At 47.4% G+C, this 16,061-nt stretch overlaps 1 protein-coding gene across 3 annotated transcripts in view; it reads left to right on the forward strand.

Annotated features, from left to right (window-relative positions):
* LOC142576144 (uncharacterized) overlaps positions 1-16,061 on the forward strand; it is a 146,115-nt gene that overhangs the window by 108,652 nt on the left and 21,402 nt on the right. For 2 of the 3 annotated variants that reach the window (XM_075686104.1, XM_075686106.1), the window contains exon 3: positions 8,509-8,658. In XM_075686104.1, the coding sequence (XP_075542219.1) occupies positions 8,509-8,658 (150 nt within the window). The remainder of the gene's footprint in view (positions 1-8,508; positions 8,659-16,061) is intronic. The other variant, XM_075686105.1, reaches the window with a different exon arrangement.

Below are 16,061 nucleotides of genomic sequence, written 5' to 3' on the forward strand. Positions count from 1 at the left end.
TATTGGTTAGGTCAGACTAGGTGTGCGCGGAGAAGCGCGCGCTCGGCAGGTTTTGCGTGTCGCCTTTTACAGCCAGTCTACTTTGACGCATCCAGGAAGACACGTCTCTGGACGTAATAATGTAGTAGCATTGATCGCTTTTGTAACGGATACATACAATATCATAGGTTCTGTCAAATTATGACACGTGGGCGTTCCGAGCCAATCAGAGAGGGCGATAGCCGCCCTCGTCAAGCCACTCGGAGCTGACGCGACGGCGAATTAAACAGTGTCGTGGAATTCGGTGCCTTCCATGCAGAATGGAACCCACGGAGGAAGGAAATAAGCTAATAGAAAAGAGGATCGTATCAGGCAGACAGCCTTTGCGAGTCAGGTCTCCGTCGAGCCGTCGTCTTCACTATTTCTCCCTATCTAAAGAAAAAAGAGGTCGGCCCACCACGTGATCCTGATCTCGGTGGACTCGGCCCAATGTGCTTGCTTCCTGGCGTAGACTTTAATCGACGCGCAGATGCATGGGGTGCTTAGCCAACTGCTCTGCGCACATTTTTCTCCCGATATGCTTGCGCAACGTCGGTCGTTTAGTGAAACGTATATACGCACTTATCGTCTTCATCGTGGTGCCCGCCGCGGTGTATAGCCGACCCAGTGGCTATGGCGCATGCACTGCTGAGATCGAGGTCGCGGGTTTGATCCCCGGCCGCGTCGGCCACATTCCGATGGCGACGAAACGCAAAAAGCAAAAATTAAAAAAAAAAAGGAACGTTCGCGTACATACGCACCGGTGCGTTGGATGCACGTTAAAGGGACACTAAAGGCAAATATTAAGTCAAGCTATAGTGATCGGTTAGTGCTCAAGAATCCCTATGGCGTCAATGTTATCGCGAACGGAGCCTTAATAACCTAGAAATTGAGGTGAATGCAGGTCATAATTAGAGACTAACTACCCCGGGACATGAAAGTACTTGCCCGATGACGAAAGCGCTCCTCAGTTAAACTCTGTCACTAGTACTCAACTACTCGTTGCAAGAAACATCACTGTGTTCTATTAGAAGACGAAATAAAATGCTACTTATCCAGTTGTAATTCATTTTAAGCAACAAGAACTAATTGAAATTTTCCTTCACATCGACGCGGGCGGTCGAAAGGTTTCGTTGTCGCTCGACTATGCGCCGCCCACGCTTTCGCGTTTCAGCAGTTTCGTTATCGCGCAGTCCTGCGCCGGTATGGTTGGCTCGCGAAGCTCGCACAAACTGCAAGTAGCGGAGAATTCAACTTCCATGTGATGTCGCGGGATGGCTGAACGATCTACGCCACTTGACCGAAAAGCAGCTGCATGCGGCGAATCCACCGCTCTGTCTTGGCTCGGTGCCGCCGTCTGTCGGGCGCCGTTTCACTCACCGACGGCATCAAAGGGCGGTGATGGCGTATGCAACGTCACCACTCCCCCGGTTGGGTGGCGGGATATTTGAATTTCGAAAAAAAAAAAGGTCTTCGGACCATGCATTCAGATGCAATTTTCTCGTAAGCTAAGTCCTTTCTTGACACAAAACAAGCGTTGCGAGGTTTCTGAAATGGTATTTAGACAGTCCACGTCGACTTATTGTTTGCCTTCAGTGAACCCAAGGCGGTGAAAATTGCTGCACAGCACCCCACTGTACGGTATGCCTCATTATCAGATCGTGGTTTCGGTATCATAAGATCCAGGCATTTTTTTTTCATTTCTTCGTTGCGACAGTGAGAGGGCAGCTGTCCCACGTGGCTGTGGCACCCGTAGTCTCTCTTTCTTTCTTTCTCTCTTTCTTTTTTTTTTTTCAGAAGAGCGTGCGGTGAGCTCGAACCCCCCCCCCCCCCCTAATGCGGCGGTGGAAGTCACTAAAACTTTTTCTTTTCTGGCTTTAATGTTATCCTGTGACGCGCCCGCCTGTAGTTCTTGCCTTCTTCCATGATAGCATCCCTTTTGTCTCTTCCACTTGACGCCATCCAACTTTGACAAAAAAAATGTTATATTAAGAAAACAGCTGATATTATTGCTATATTATACAGGTTTGCGTGAGAAAACTTAAGGAAAAGGTAACGTGGCATATACTTAAAGCGCGTAAGAAAGCGTGACTCTACGTCATCTTGTGCGCTGGTGAACTTCCATCGGAGCTTCCAGGCAGGCTGGTCAGCCGCCATGTTGTTTGTATATCGAATACTGCCTGCATCGTTTATGACGTTGATGCTACCGTCGCCGAGATAGCTTAACTATCGCGACTTCGTCAGAAATAATACGAGACTTCTGACAACCACAGTCCGCTCTGCTGCCTGTCTAGCCGTCTAGGCGAGTAGAACTCATTCTGTCTTCAGTATACTCGATGAATGGAAATAGCGTATATAGGTGCTTACATAATGTGATTACGCAAACGAAAGCAGGATTTATTCGAAATCGTTTACTTAAGAACTTACATATTTCACTATACAGATATTTCATAACTTTTGTGAGGCTGTGCAGTACGACTTAAAGGCAACTTTCTGCGAGGCATAGCTGCGACATGCGCGATTAACATATTCCGTACGCACACACTGTTGTTCCGCGTTCACGATGTATCAGGAAGCGTCATTTTCTTTACCTTGTATGAGCGTTCTGCATGCATTGTGACTCTGTTTGCTTGCGCAAATTGTCTAACACGCTGTGCGTCCGCTGGAAAGGAAGACAAGAAGGTGGCCTTCACGATCCGCTTCCGCAAAGCTTCTCTTACCTTGCAGCGTTTCCACATTGGCAAACGATCGGGCGTGAGCCACTTAAGGCAGCGATCGGCGTGATAAAAAAAAGAAGCGTCAGGCCCATTTACGATGATTGTCGATGTAAGCGAATGGCCCAAACGAACGAACAAGCGTGCGAACGAACGAGCGAACGAGCGAACGAACGAACGAACGAACGAACGAACGAACGAACGAACGAACGAACGAACGAACGAACGAACGAACGAACGAACGAACGAACGAACGAACGAACGAATGAACGAACGAACGAACGAACGAACTAACGAATGATCGAACGAACTAACGAATGAACGAACGAACCAACGAACGAACCAACGAACGAACCAACGAACGAACCAACGAACGAACGAACGAACGAACGAACGAACGAACGAACGAACGAACGAACGAACGAACGAACGAACCAACGAACGAACGAACGAACCAACGAACGAACCAACGAACGAACCAACGAACGAACCAACGAACGAACCAACGAACGAACGAACGAACGAACGAACGAACGAACGAACGAACGAACGAACGAACGAACCAACCAACCAACGAACGAACGAACCAACCAACCAACGAACGAACGAACGAACGAACCAACGAACCAACGAACGAACGTTTTCCTTGCTGAGCGCTCCACTTACCGTATCTAACCCTTCAGACACCGTCAAAGATAACGCGAAATGGTACGTGCGTATCAAAGCGCCATATAGTTGCCGTTCGGCGACCACCGGCGATAACTGCCGACCACCATCAACGATCAAAACGGGCGTAAAAGGCAAAGAAATATATTCGCCGACAACCGCCGTGGTGACAGTCAATGAAGGATGATAGCTAGGTGAGGGCAGTCTTTTGATATCAACCCATGTCCACTCATAGCCTGGTAAAAAAATCGAAGCGGTCGAAGGAAAAGTCCCGCCTGTAAGCGCATTTCGTTTTTACTTCGATTTTCTGCGCCTTAGACTCGGGCGTATAGTCGTTACTCCAAAGAATTCGCTAGCCACATACGCCCATACCTTGTGCAGTCGTCGAGAACACTCTTTGGCCGTTTGTTTGTAACTTGTACAACTACGTTCAAAGTCAATGTGGCGCGCACACAGAGCTTTTGCAAGGACGATGGAGTTACTGAGAACACACTTTTGTATAGTGATGTTGTATTTTCAGTATTATGACGCAAGCGAGTGCTACATACCATCTTTGAAATGGAGAGTGACCGAGGATTCGCAGTTTCTGCGTTTCTTTCTATAGCCGTTCTTTGCAGTCATCGAGAGAGAAAAAATATTGGCGCATCGAACGGCGCACATCATGTGCTACTAAAGGGAAACAGGGCCCGCAAGTTCCAAGGCACTCAAGCTAGAAGCAGGTCAGAAAAATTTGGGAAGAAACATTATTTTGACGTGAGTCATGTGCGACGCGAAAAGCAGCCTTACAGATTCGAGTCAAGCGCTGAGTCCTTGTAAACGGTGCTGCGGCTACACAGCTGTAAATCACTGTCACTCGTGGCGGCTTCCCGAACACGTGACACGTACATCTCGAACGATGATGCGCGAACCGCCGCCGTGCTGAGCTATTTACAGCTCAAAGCATCTCTTTAGCTAGCAAAATATCATCATCATCATCATCAGCCTAGTTACGCCCACTGCAGGGCAAAGGCCTCTCCCATACTTCTCCAACTACCCGGTCATGTACTAATTGTGGCCATGTTGTCCCTGCAAACGTCTTAATTTCATCCGCCCACCTAACTTTCTGCCGCCCCCTGCTACGCTTCCCTTCCCTTGGAATCCAGTCCGTAACCCTTAATGACCATCGGTTATCTTCCCTCCTCATTACATGTCCTGCCCATGCCTATTTCTTTTTCTTGATTTCAAGTAAGATGTCGTTTACCCGCGTTTGTTGCCTCACCCAATCTGCTCTTTTCTTATCCCTTAACGTTACACCCATCATTCTTCTTTCCATAGCTCGTTGCGTCGTCCTCAATTTCAGCAGAACCCTTTTCGTAAGCCTCCAGGTTTCTGCCCCATATGTGAGTACTGGTAACACACAGCTGTTATACACTTTCCTTTTGAGGGATAGTGGCAACCTGCCGTTCATGATTTGAGAATGCCTGCCAAACGCACCCCAGCCCATTCTTATTCTTCTGGTTATTTCAGTCTCATGATCCGGATCCGTGGTCACTACCTGCCCTAAGTAGATGTATTCCCTTACCACTTCCAGTGCTTCGCTACCTATCGTAAACTGCTGTTCTCTTCCGAGACTGTTAAACAATACTTTAGTTTTCTGCAGATTAATTTTCAGACCCACCCTTCTGCTTTGCCTCTCCAGGTCAGTGAGCATGCATTGCAATTGGTTTCCTGAGTTACTAAGCAAGGCAATATCATCAGCGAATCGCAAGTTGCTAAGGTATTCTCCATCAACTTTTATCCCCAATTCTTCCCACTCCAGGTCTCTGAATACCTCCTGTAAACATGCTGTGAATAGCATTGGAGATATCGTATCTCCCTGTCTGACGCCTTTCTTTATAGGGATTTTGTTGCTTTCTTTGTGGAGGACTACGGTGGCTGTGGAGCCGCTATAGATAACTTCCAGTATTTTTAAATATGGCTCATCTACACCCTGATTCCGTAATGCCTCCATGACTGCTGAGGTTTCGACTGAATCAAACGCTTTCTCGTAATCAATGAAAGCTATATATGAAGGTTGGTTATATTGCGCACATTTCTCTATCACTTGATTGACTTGCTTAATCACTTGACTGTCAATCAAGCAAAATATAATAGCACTTTATTAGTTAACGAGGGATGGGCTGCTATATATATATATATATATATATATATATATATGTATATATATATATATATATATATATATATATATATATATATATATATATATAGAGAGAGAGAGAGAGAGAGAGAGAGAGAGAGAGAGAGAGAGAGAGGGAGGCAACGTATTAGGACGGCATCACGAGCCTTCGCACTTGCGGCAGAGGTTTCGTAATTCACCCGGAGGTCCTAGCCTTCCTTTATTATAATCCCATAATAGGCGCTCGCTCGCTACTGGTACTCGTAATAAGAGCTCAGTGGAATGAAACATGGCACGCGCTTACCAGTTCGCAATTCGCTCCGCTTCGCCGTTTCTCTGGCTCTGTGGCCGGGCGGTTGTCATGCGTCGTTTGAAGTATATTACACTGCCGCGGCAGCTCCCGTGGAGTGTGTATGATATACGAGGTTCGCACACTGGAGATGGTTTGCTGCGTGTCTGAGGCTTGGATAGCATAGGTTCGTCGCAGTGGACACGGGAACAGCTGTGCACTGGTACCGAAGCTGTCGAGACAGTAAATTGTCTCTGCGGTTTCGGAGCCCACAGGCAATACCGCACAAGGGACGAACACCACGTTGTAGGCTTAGCAAAGAACTTGCAATGAAAACAAAACAATATATCACTTTTCTTTCTTATGTTTGTTATGCCCGTGCTCCAACGTAATGCGAAAAGTAATCTTTGAAATTCTGTTTCGCAAGTTCGGCCTGGAACTGGCAATTCCCGTCATCCTTTCGTTCGCGGAGCTTCGACTCACGGGTACAGTCGTGGGGACGTTTGCGCCGCCGTCGCCGAACTTTGTTGTTGACCCCGAGCGATTGCGCAGTTAAATCTAACTATAGTTGTTTCCTTTATTATTGCTTTGTTCTTCTTTTCAGTACATTTCAATTCGGGTCAAGTAAGAAAAAAATGTCTTACATCTGTAACATTGACCGTGTCCTTTTTCGCAAGTTTCTACGGGAAATTTCATTTCTACAGCCATTACCTTTATTCATCCGAGCCTTGGGGCCAATCCCGCGTGATGTGTATAAGGTACGAGTTGAAAGAAAGGCAACAAGAACTTGTCCTTGAGGCGGTGACGTTGTCCTGCTGTCGCAATAAATGAGATCGTAGGTGGAGGAATGGTTGAAGTCCGCGGATTGTTTTATTGTTGTTGCTCTGGGACAACTGAAAAGCACGTAGCGTGGGCCAACATTTATTTTGTATGAGAATTTTCCCAGAATGTCCAATCAAGGGAGGGAGAGGAAGCGAAGAAGAAGTAACGTACACCAGAAATGAATCTTTCTGCTTCATGACATGGTAATATTCAAAATTTAAGAGCAGGAATTCGAGAATTTGGGTTTTAAATGCGTGATGGTCCCATTAACGTATTCCATCCTTGCTCTCCTTTATTTCTTTTATTACTTTCATTTCGTATCTTGTTTCAATAAGGTGGGCTACTGCAGTACACATTTCTATGTTTCACTTCTAATCGGGTTAGTTTGTAGTTTGTATTTTCTTATTTTCATTGATCATACCCTCATCGTACTATACCACTCAACTCCTGGCTTATCGCCCACTGTGCATTTCCTCCATTTCCGTAGCGCATTATCATAGTTATCATTCTCAACAATAACGCCAACAGCAGCAACATAATCATCACCATCATCCCTCGCTTTCTCTACTCTGTTCTACAATGTTTTACATAGCCCCGTCACGGGACAATGTGGAGGGGGGGGGGAGCAAATGATAAAGGAAAGGTAGGGAGGTTAACCAGGACTGAGCCCGGTTGGCTACCCTGCACTGGGGAAAGGGAAAAGGGGACAATGTGGAAAACTGGCAGGCACGTATGTACCAGATGGTAGTGGTGGTGGTAATGTTGATGAAGATGATTATGATTACCATGATGATGATGCTACAGGCGGTGTCAGCCTTACAGTACTTGACCGGGAATCGCTCCGCCTGCGTGTCTCCTTCCGTGTCATGCAAGCGCTTCCGAGTGTCCTGGAAGGAAGAGGCTTCCGAAGACCTAGCCAACATGAGTAGAAGAGGGTTTCCTCGCGAACCTGTAGAACAGATAGTTTTTTCCGGAAGGGTCGCGGATAGTGAGCAAGCAGGCGTCACGCATTCTACGTACATCGCCGCGAAAAACTGAACTGGTCGACTCGCTTGTCGACTATAAGCAAGTCGCAGTTTCCTGAGCGTTGCAACGACGGTAACGCCCGTGGAGCATGCTTGGTCATATGAATGGGATTGGTTGAGATTTTTGGTAGAAATTTGATAGCCTCCCCTCCCTCCCTCTTTCCCCTTACCTTAATTTGATCCGTGACCGTGGAGGAAGCAAAGATTTCTTATGTTAAAGTAGCCATTTTTCTCCTGTCTCACATTTGTCACCGCGTTGCACAAACAGACGTAAATATATATGTTTCTAAATGCCGAAGTTATCGGAGCACAGGATCCGAGAAAATAAATCGCGCTGTTAGCGTATTGTTTTGAGAAGGAAAAATCTTGTGTAATGTACACGTCCTCCGTACAATGCACATCGTGCCACCTATGTGAATTCATGCTTCAGCGGCCAAACGTTTCTTTCTTTTTTTTCTCTCTCGAATTCCGTGCTTCAAAAACTTTTGCAGTCGGCTGTATGCATTCGCGGACAAATTAAGGCACGGAAAGGACATATCTAAAATCACCAGAACAAGAAAAAAGAAGAGTAAGATTTCCGCTGATCGAATTTCACATGATGGCGCAGTCCATCTACCCATACCAGGAATTAACGTCCTGTGGCATCGTGGAAATTCCACGCGCACCACATGCGCGTGCTCTAGCTGTCTCTTTGCTCTAGCGCGTTCTTCCGATTTTCGCGTTCCGACGCGCAGCTTTGGTAACAATTTACGCGGGTCGCACTGAGCTAAAGCACTGACATTTTTCTCTCCCCGCTCCCTTCCACGTCGTTTCAAGCAGACCATCCTGAACTCGATGCACAAGTACCAGCCGCGGTTCCACCTGGTGCGGGCCAACGACATCCTCAAGCTGCCTTACAGCACCTTCAGGACGTACGTGTTCAAGGAGACGGAGTTCATCGCCGTCACTGCTTACCAGAACGAGAAGGTACGTGCCCTATTCTTCCTGGGCCACTGGCCTTCGAAAGTGCCTCGAGCGGCCAGTCGCGCGGCAATAATGCCCGGATATACGCGGGCTTCTTTCATGCTCGGAAAAGCACTTTTATGTAGCACGTATTGAGCAACAGCAAGCTGTATCGGGGGTCTTACAGGGAAGCTGTATGTAGCTACCCTCCGGCGGTTGTTGATGTCCTTCCGTCAATACGCGTCGCGTCGACACGAAAAAATTTTTCGTCCCCAGTCTGTCGCGAATGGTCTGTAGCTCTCAATCTAATCTAAGTATCTTGGAAAAAATTGTACTGAAATTGGCCACTAAGACGACTCTGTCATTACGCCGAGTTTCATTTACTCGTTCACAGTGAAGTTGTGAATATCGTGGAATTCCCGTCTGCCATGCGACGGTATTTGCACACGTCATTACTTCATAAAGGAATAAGAATATATCACTCCACAGCCAAAAAATGATATTCGATGTCTGTGTCCTTCAATAATAATAATAATAATAATAATAATAATAATAATAATAATAATAATAATAATAATAATAATAACACCTATATATACACAGATGCTTCGATTGAGGTAAAATACACCACACCTTCGCTGCTCGTTCTTCACAGAGTGGAAGGGCTGATGAATTTTTTCATGTTGCTCTACAATTTTTACATTGACACGTTTCATCATAATTATATTATCTGAGAATTTATTAATTAACACTAACTCTGTAGTTAGGCGAAATGCAAAAGAAATAATCTTATATCTCCAATCAACGGCAAACAACATTACCTTGGTTCTCTCCAGCTACGTTGCATTTGCGTATTTTTGAATCTTGGTGCATGATAGTTGGGACATCTTGAATATTATCTCTGTCGTGTTCCACAGGATCCCCAGTGCGTTAAGTGTACAGCGATTAGTCAAAATATACGTGCACTTTCTGTAGACTACGTACACTCACAACATTTACCTCAGGAGCGGATTTTGCCGAGGTTTCCCGAAGACCTCCATTGCACGGTTGTAACGGAAATTGCGCCATCGTCTGACTTGGCGGCGCCTGGCCTGCATGCCTAGGCTCAGAACAACTGAAAGTTGAGCAAGTTGATAGGCATTCATGTCTCCGAAAGGGAGGCGCGCAAACACGGACACAAGGAACGAAAACACCGTTCTTCTTAGTGAAAGACGTTTGGGCTGACCATTTTTGTGCTATCCGACCGGGCAACTGTTTTCTAACCCGTTTATGCCCTTCACAATAAGTAGGTGGCGTTGTAGGCTTTTGCTGCGCTTAATATCATCTCGTCAGCAGCGTTCGGGCGTTATCTCGGCGGTGTTCTTGAGTTTGGTATCCGGGGACGAAAGCGTAGCCCATATGGTCCCACACAGGCACCTTGCGATGTCACTACGAAGGAGCATTGGTGCCATCTGTCTCCACTACGGCAAAATAAGGTAAACACGCCACACGTTGACAGATGGCGCCACCGTACCGTTTCAGAGAAATCGCCATCTTTTCAGCCCTGTCTCCGCAGACGAAGTTTCGCATTGCTTAGGCAGCATGTGCTAGCATATATGTTTCCCTCGCTCGTGAATCTCGCTGCTTTGATGAATATTTCATCACCCTATAACGCATCCTACATGCGTGACCTCGCGTCTAAACTACACCTCACTCCGGCAAGAGCGATGGCTTCTGCGACCGAACATCGGATCGCCTCAGCTCGCAGCTGCTACGGTAATCTTCTTTGGTTCATAGGGATGACCGACACCCCAACCTGTGACCACTGCGGCCATGAAGAATCAATTGGCCATATTTTGTGCGCCTGCCCGCAGTACAGTCCACAGAGGGCATGCCTTAGCCACGAACTTGACCAACTGGACGACCAACCGCTATCCGAAAAAAGAATTCCGCAACATCGAAATGACCTACCGTCACAGAAGGCCGTGCAAGCGCTTTTGCGCTTCTTGCGATCTACCGGCCTGTGTGAACGACTTTAACTGGAACGCCTTTTGTGCGTGTGTCTCCATGTGTGCGCGTGCGTTTTTTTTTTTCGTTTTCCTCTCTGTCATCTTTCTAACCCCTATCCCCCATCCCCAGTGTAGGGTAGCAAACCGGAGACTCATATCTGGTTAACCCCCCTGCCTTTCCTCTTCATTCTCTCTCTCTCTCTTCTTTGGTTCAGAAATCAAACAGTTCTAGAACCTTTCTCTCTCTCTCTCTCTCTCTCTCTCTCTCTCTCTCTCTCTCTCTCTCTGTGTGTGTGTGTGTGTGTGTGTGTGTGTGTGTGTGTGTGTGTGTGTGTGTGTGTGTGTGTGTGTGTTTGTGTGTGTGTGTGTGATGGTGACATAAAGCGCGCGGAGACACAGGCATGCGCATTTCCAGCATGTTACTCTCTCATTTCGTGATGTCCTATCTGCCGGATGAGCGACAGGTGCCAGTTGTGTGATATCAGTGGTGTCGAGAACGCCTCGGAAGGTCACCGGATATGCGGTGTGCGCATGTGAACGTCATTCGCGCTGCGCGAGGACCGGTAAAATCTGGCTTGCATGGTCATAGCCGTGCGGCGAAGCTCGCTGGGTTTGTTCACTTAGCACCATTGGACAACTGTCGGAGCGCTTCCTTAGCTTATACGGCTTTTCAGGCTAGGCTGGCTTGATAGGAGAATGCGTGTACCTTACGGCAGGTCATTGCGTCGCTTAAAACTAAGCGAAGGTTGTATGCAGACAAGCGCATCTGTCCGGCTGCTTGAACGGACTTGAGTAGATGCCAGGTCCAGATGTAATACCTCAGATTATTGCATGTTATGGAAAGCCTCGATGCAAAACGGCACTCATGTCCCTCTTTCATTTACGTTCCAGTAGACACACGGTCCGGTGGTTATTTGTGTGATTATTTATGCATTCTTGTTCCAATGGATGGCAAGCTTTAAAGCTGAACACATTGTTCTCTTTCCTGCTACCGGCGTAGGGTAGCAAACCAGGAGCGACCTGGTTGCTATCCTTGGCTTTCCAAATATGCAGTGTGTTGAAAAGGTGGGCTATAGCTGGTATTTTATTCTCGTAAAAAACTTATAGAGCGCAGTAAAGACAAAAGAAAGACTCTCGTCTGCCCCGCGGCCTAAGCTTTTCCATACATCTCACTCTCTGTCTCACTCACATTGTCGTGCAGCAAGTTCTAAATCAAAGTTATATGTAACAGGTATTGCCACTGTCTTTTTTTTTCGTTTCTTATTTTCTTCTGTTGTTGAATGATAGAAAGCGTTGCTTTAACTGGGGCGAACGTCTTCATTTGTAAATGCACTAAAGTGCAAACAGTGACTATCTTTAATCCGCAAGGTTCCAACGTACAAAGAGTAAATGTTCCGTTTCATGCGCTTAGCTATTATACGTATACATGCAGCCCTCTGCAGAGCGCAGTCCGTGAGGCCGGCGTCATTATAGAAGCACGCTATCGCAGGTTATGAAAGCCGCGTGCAGAGCGCCTCAGGTCACTGAATATAGCCACAAAACAGAGTGTCTATTTAGCGCTACGGACGTGTACTTGCAGCGACGGTTAGAGGAAATGCCGCCGAGCATCAGCGAAATTTATAGTAATAGAAAAGGCTGCATATCAAGCGACGCTTAAATCACGTCCTGCCGTCTGCATGCACGACGGGTGCAGTCTCTGTAGGCCACAGCAGGATCATTGCAGTTCGCGTGATGTGGGCACGCGAAGTAATGCGCAGGAAACCCGCGGGACAACCTATAGAAACGAAATGGCATGAATAAGCGTTGCCGAAATGAAATGACTGGCTGCTGCGGAAATGTCGCTTAAAGTATATAACGCGTGGCGCGAAGAGCCGAGCGGTTTGGCAGCACGAGGCTTTATCATTATACTGCTGAAGTGGTGGCCGCTGCGGTTGAAACGAAACTTACTCCATCCTCCTGACACTCGTCATTAGTATAGACGGGGAAAATGAAACTGTGTGTCAGTTAGTTCAAGCGTTTTTTTTTTCTTTCCTTCTTTCTTTCTTTAACTTCTTTCTATTGTTTTCCATATTATTTTTTTGTTTTATCCTGCTCTCAGTGAAGACTCTCAAAAGCATGTGTGTGCGTGTTTGTGCGTGTGTGTGTTACGAGCAAGTAACGGATCTCGACCTCGACGTAATAGATGGTATACAGCGGCTGCCCTGGAAAAGAGGTGGTTCCGGGTGCGAGTTCGCGACCAGGACGAATTTTGCTTCAACAGCGAGGCTTTTTCCTTCGAGGAACCCGTATGTGTTTTCATTGTAGCAATTGCTGCGATTAGTAGGACGTCTCATTTTCCATTTATTAAAGATCTCGACCTCATTTTCTACATTCCTTGCATTCGCGATTTGGCGTCCGTTTAACACATTGCAGTGTTGTGTAGCTCTTTGCGATCTCCACTATAGCCCGACCTCTTCATACCTCTCAAACACATTGCGCGGCTTCGTTCTGGCGCATACCGTCAAACTTAGCGCGCGCAAACACGGTGAGCACTCTATTTCACCTCTCCTGCAGGCGGCGTTAAAATTTGCCCGTTAACGGCGCGGCTCTAAACAATATCATCGGTCGTTCGGTTTCCATCCGCGCCGAGAACACGCGTTTGCGTAAAGTCGCCAAGTAGGATAACAAGAGTGTCCCATGCGTGTTCGATTGAAGTATGTGCAGCAGACGGCTTTGCACTTTGCAGCAGACGGCTTTGCACTTTGCAGCAGACGGCTTTGCACATCTTCTGCCCAGAGGCAGAAGACGTGCCACATCTGCATGGCAACACGCAATATGCCTAAGCGCGCGCCGTAATATTGCGTGCGTAACGCGGCCGACACGGACGTATAGGGGCCCCGTCGTTGGCAACCATTTGACGACTTCGCCGCCGATGAACTCGGCTCTACATGGGCTTCGTCGTTATACGAGCGACGTCACCTCAGGACCCCGCGGCGCGGCGGGTTTCGGAGATGCCGCTTTATGAGACGATGACGAACGACCTGCCCTCGCGTGTACGCATGAATAATTCGCTCTGCACCATGTCGGCGGGTCACCCGCTACCTGCGTGAGCTGGCCGGCCTGACGGCCGTATACGAATGGCCAGAGAGGAGCCGTTTGTTTTCTTGTTTTTATATTTCTGCGCCGGTAATATTGTTTTATTATCTTTTCTTTCCGTTAATTTGCTTACTGCCTCATGCGGCTGCCATGTTAGCCGTAAAGCAACCACGCGTGTTCGCGTACGTATAAAAAATGATAGGCCCGGAGGGTTCCGCCTGCGGGCTTTCCTCGCAATAGTCTACTTGTAGAGCCTATATACGAAATGTTCGGTTATGTATAAAGGCTTCTTCGTTCATTATGTAGCTAGTTCAAGTAGAGTCACAATGAATGCGATTGTAGTCTACTTAGACAGCCTATACGACATGTTCGGTTATATAGATGCTTCTTCGTTCATTATGTAGCTGTAGTTCAAGTACAGCCACAATGAACGAGACTGAGCTGTTCCTGACATTCGCGATATTCGCAGCGCCAAACGGGCCGCATTCAGTACAGCCGAAGTGCTGGAATCGGCGACTTAATATAACCGTCATTCGAGGAGTAGCATCGAGACTTTTAACATAACTGCACGCAACGGGAAAGTGTTCAGTGCACTTCGGGTACCATCTTCACGTCTGCCACATGCGTAGTAAGAGAGCCTGCGGCGAGAAGAAATGAAAGAGAGGACAGAGGGAAAAAAAATTTACAGAAAACACGGTGCACTTTGGATACGCATCAACAAGCTCTTCATGCGTTCACTGAACGCATGGATGGTTGCGGAACAGTTCGAACCTTCGCTTAAACAGCTGTCCTCCCTTCGCGTCGTGCATACTTTATGTTAGCCTGTTATCAAACCTCTACAGGCGTCAGAGTCGTAAACACGAAGTTTATTCTGACCCTTTCACGTCCCTGCTTTCAACACGCCGAGGGCGTCTGCTCTCCGCATCCTTTTGCGAAGATAGTGGGAGAGTGGGGAGGTTGGGGGGGAGGGTACTGATGACAACCGCCCTGAGTGCACGTTAGACGGCCGTTTACTTGCTACGGGCGTTTGCCTTCGTTGCGTTATTCGCTCACTCGTGGTGCTTCAGACGCTGGCATAGCCGTTCGAAAGCCGCATGCACGCGCCATGCTCTCTCGTCAGAGGCACTAAGCTTTATGTTCCGGGTAATTGTGCTGCGTCTACGGGGGTCTGCACCGACGTCTTTGTATACAGCCGCCATAACTTTGCCGATAGAGCGCAGTGGAACCGGCACGTCATACCTAGATCGTCGTATCATCCAGCACCCGTGTGGAAGGTGCGAATTGGACAACAACATGACGCAGACGACGTCAACCTAGTTATACCACTGCGTTGTCGTTATATCGCAATTAGGCAATAGAAAACAGTTGCCACTGTGTCGCAATAGCTACGGATTTATTATTTATGCTCTCTGAGCCGGCACAGAGCTCGCTGAATCGAATCCCAGCCGCAACAGTCGAATTCCGAACGTGATATACGGCAAGAGTGATCTTAAACTTGCAATTATAGACAAACACCATTAATTTGACCTGCGTGACAAAAATTATTGCTCCGAGCCTGCCACGGGGTCCCTCATACGGACAAGCGCGCAGATGCTGGACGTTAAACTGTAGGGCCAGTATTCACAAAAGAGGCCTTACGATAAACCTGATCGTAAGAACAGAGGTCAGGCAGTGGTGAAGCTCGAGCACTTACAAACGGGAAACTCCATGGTGGTGGTGAGTCTTAGCAACAGGCGAGTTTAGCCTTGCGATCAAGGTCGGTAACTGCCCCGCTCGAGCGTCTCTCACTATATCACTGTGGTGTTTGTCCAGCAGACAACTGTCTCTTAAGAATGCGATAAGGAGACGTGAAGTTTCTTTGCAAGCTATAACTGGTCCTACGGGGAACGCAAGGTGTCGTAGGCGAGCATGCGGATGGCCCTTTTGTTGAAGATTTTCCAGAGGAGCGTCCCTTTCAGCTTGTAATTTTGGGGGCACGACCACAGAGAGTGTTCAATGTCTCCTGTCTCGTCGAATGTCGTACAGTTCGGCGAATTTGTAAATTCGGCCCTTGGGGCCGAATTAACAAGTGTTCTGGTTCGTAAGTGGTCATTGGCGCAGGCTGGTCGCCTTCGCTGATATGTCCAGCATCTAGATTGGCCGAAATTAGCTCTTGCGAACAATGCTGGCGCTAGATTCTTTTGCGAATATGAGTCCGGTATTTTTGTATAGCGAGGATAATTATCGGGGCTAACTATTTGCAGTCAAATTCCCTCGTATTCTGAAGCCCCGCTCCAAGAAAAAAAAAAACAAGGAAAGGTCGACTTTGTATTATAGGCCGTCTCTGTGCCACATGTTGTCCATTCATTTCAATTTCACAACTGT

The sequence above is a fragment of the Dermacentor variabilis genome, chromosome 3, assembly GCF_050947875.1.
Source record: "Dermacentor variabilis isolate Ectoservices chromosome 3, ASM5094787v1, whole genome shotgun sequence".
Classification (NCBI taxonomy): Eukaryota; Metazoa; Arthropoda; class Arachnida; order Ixodida; family Ixodidae; genus Dermacentor; species Dermacentor variabilis.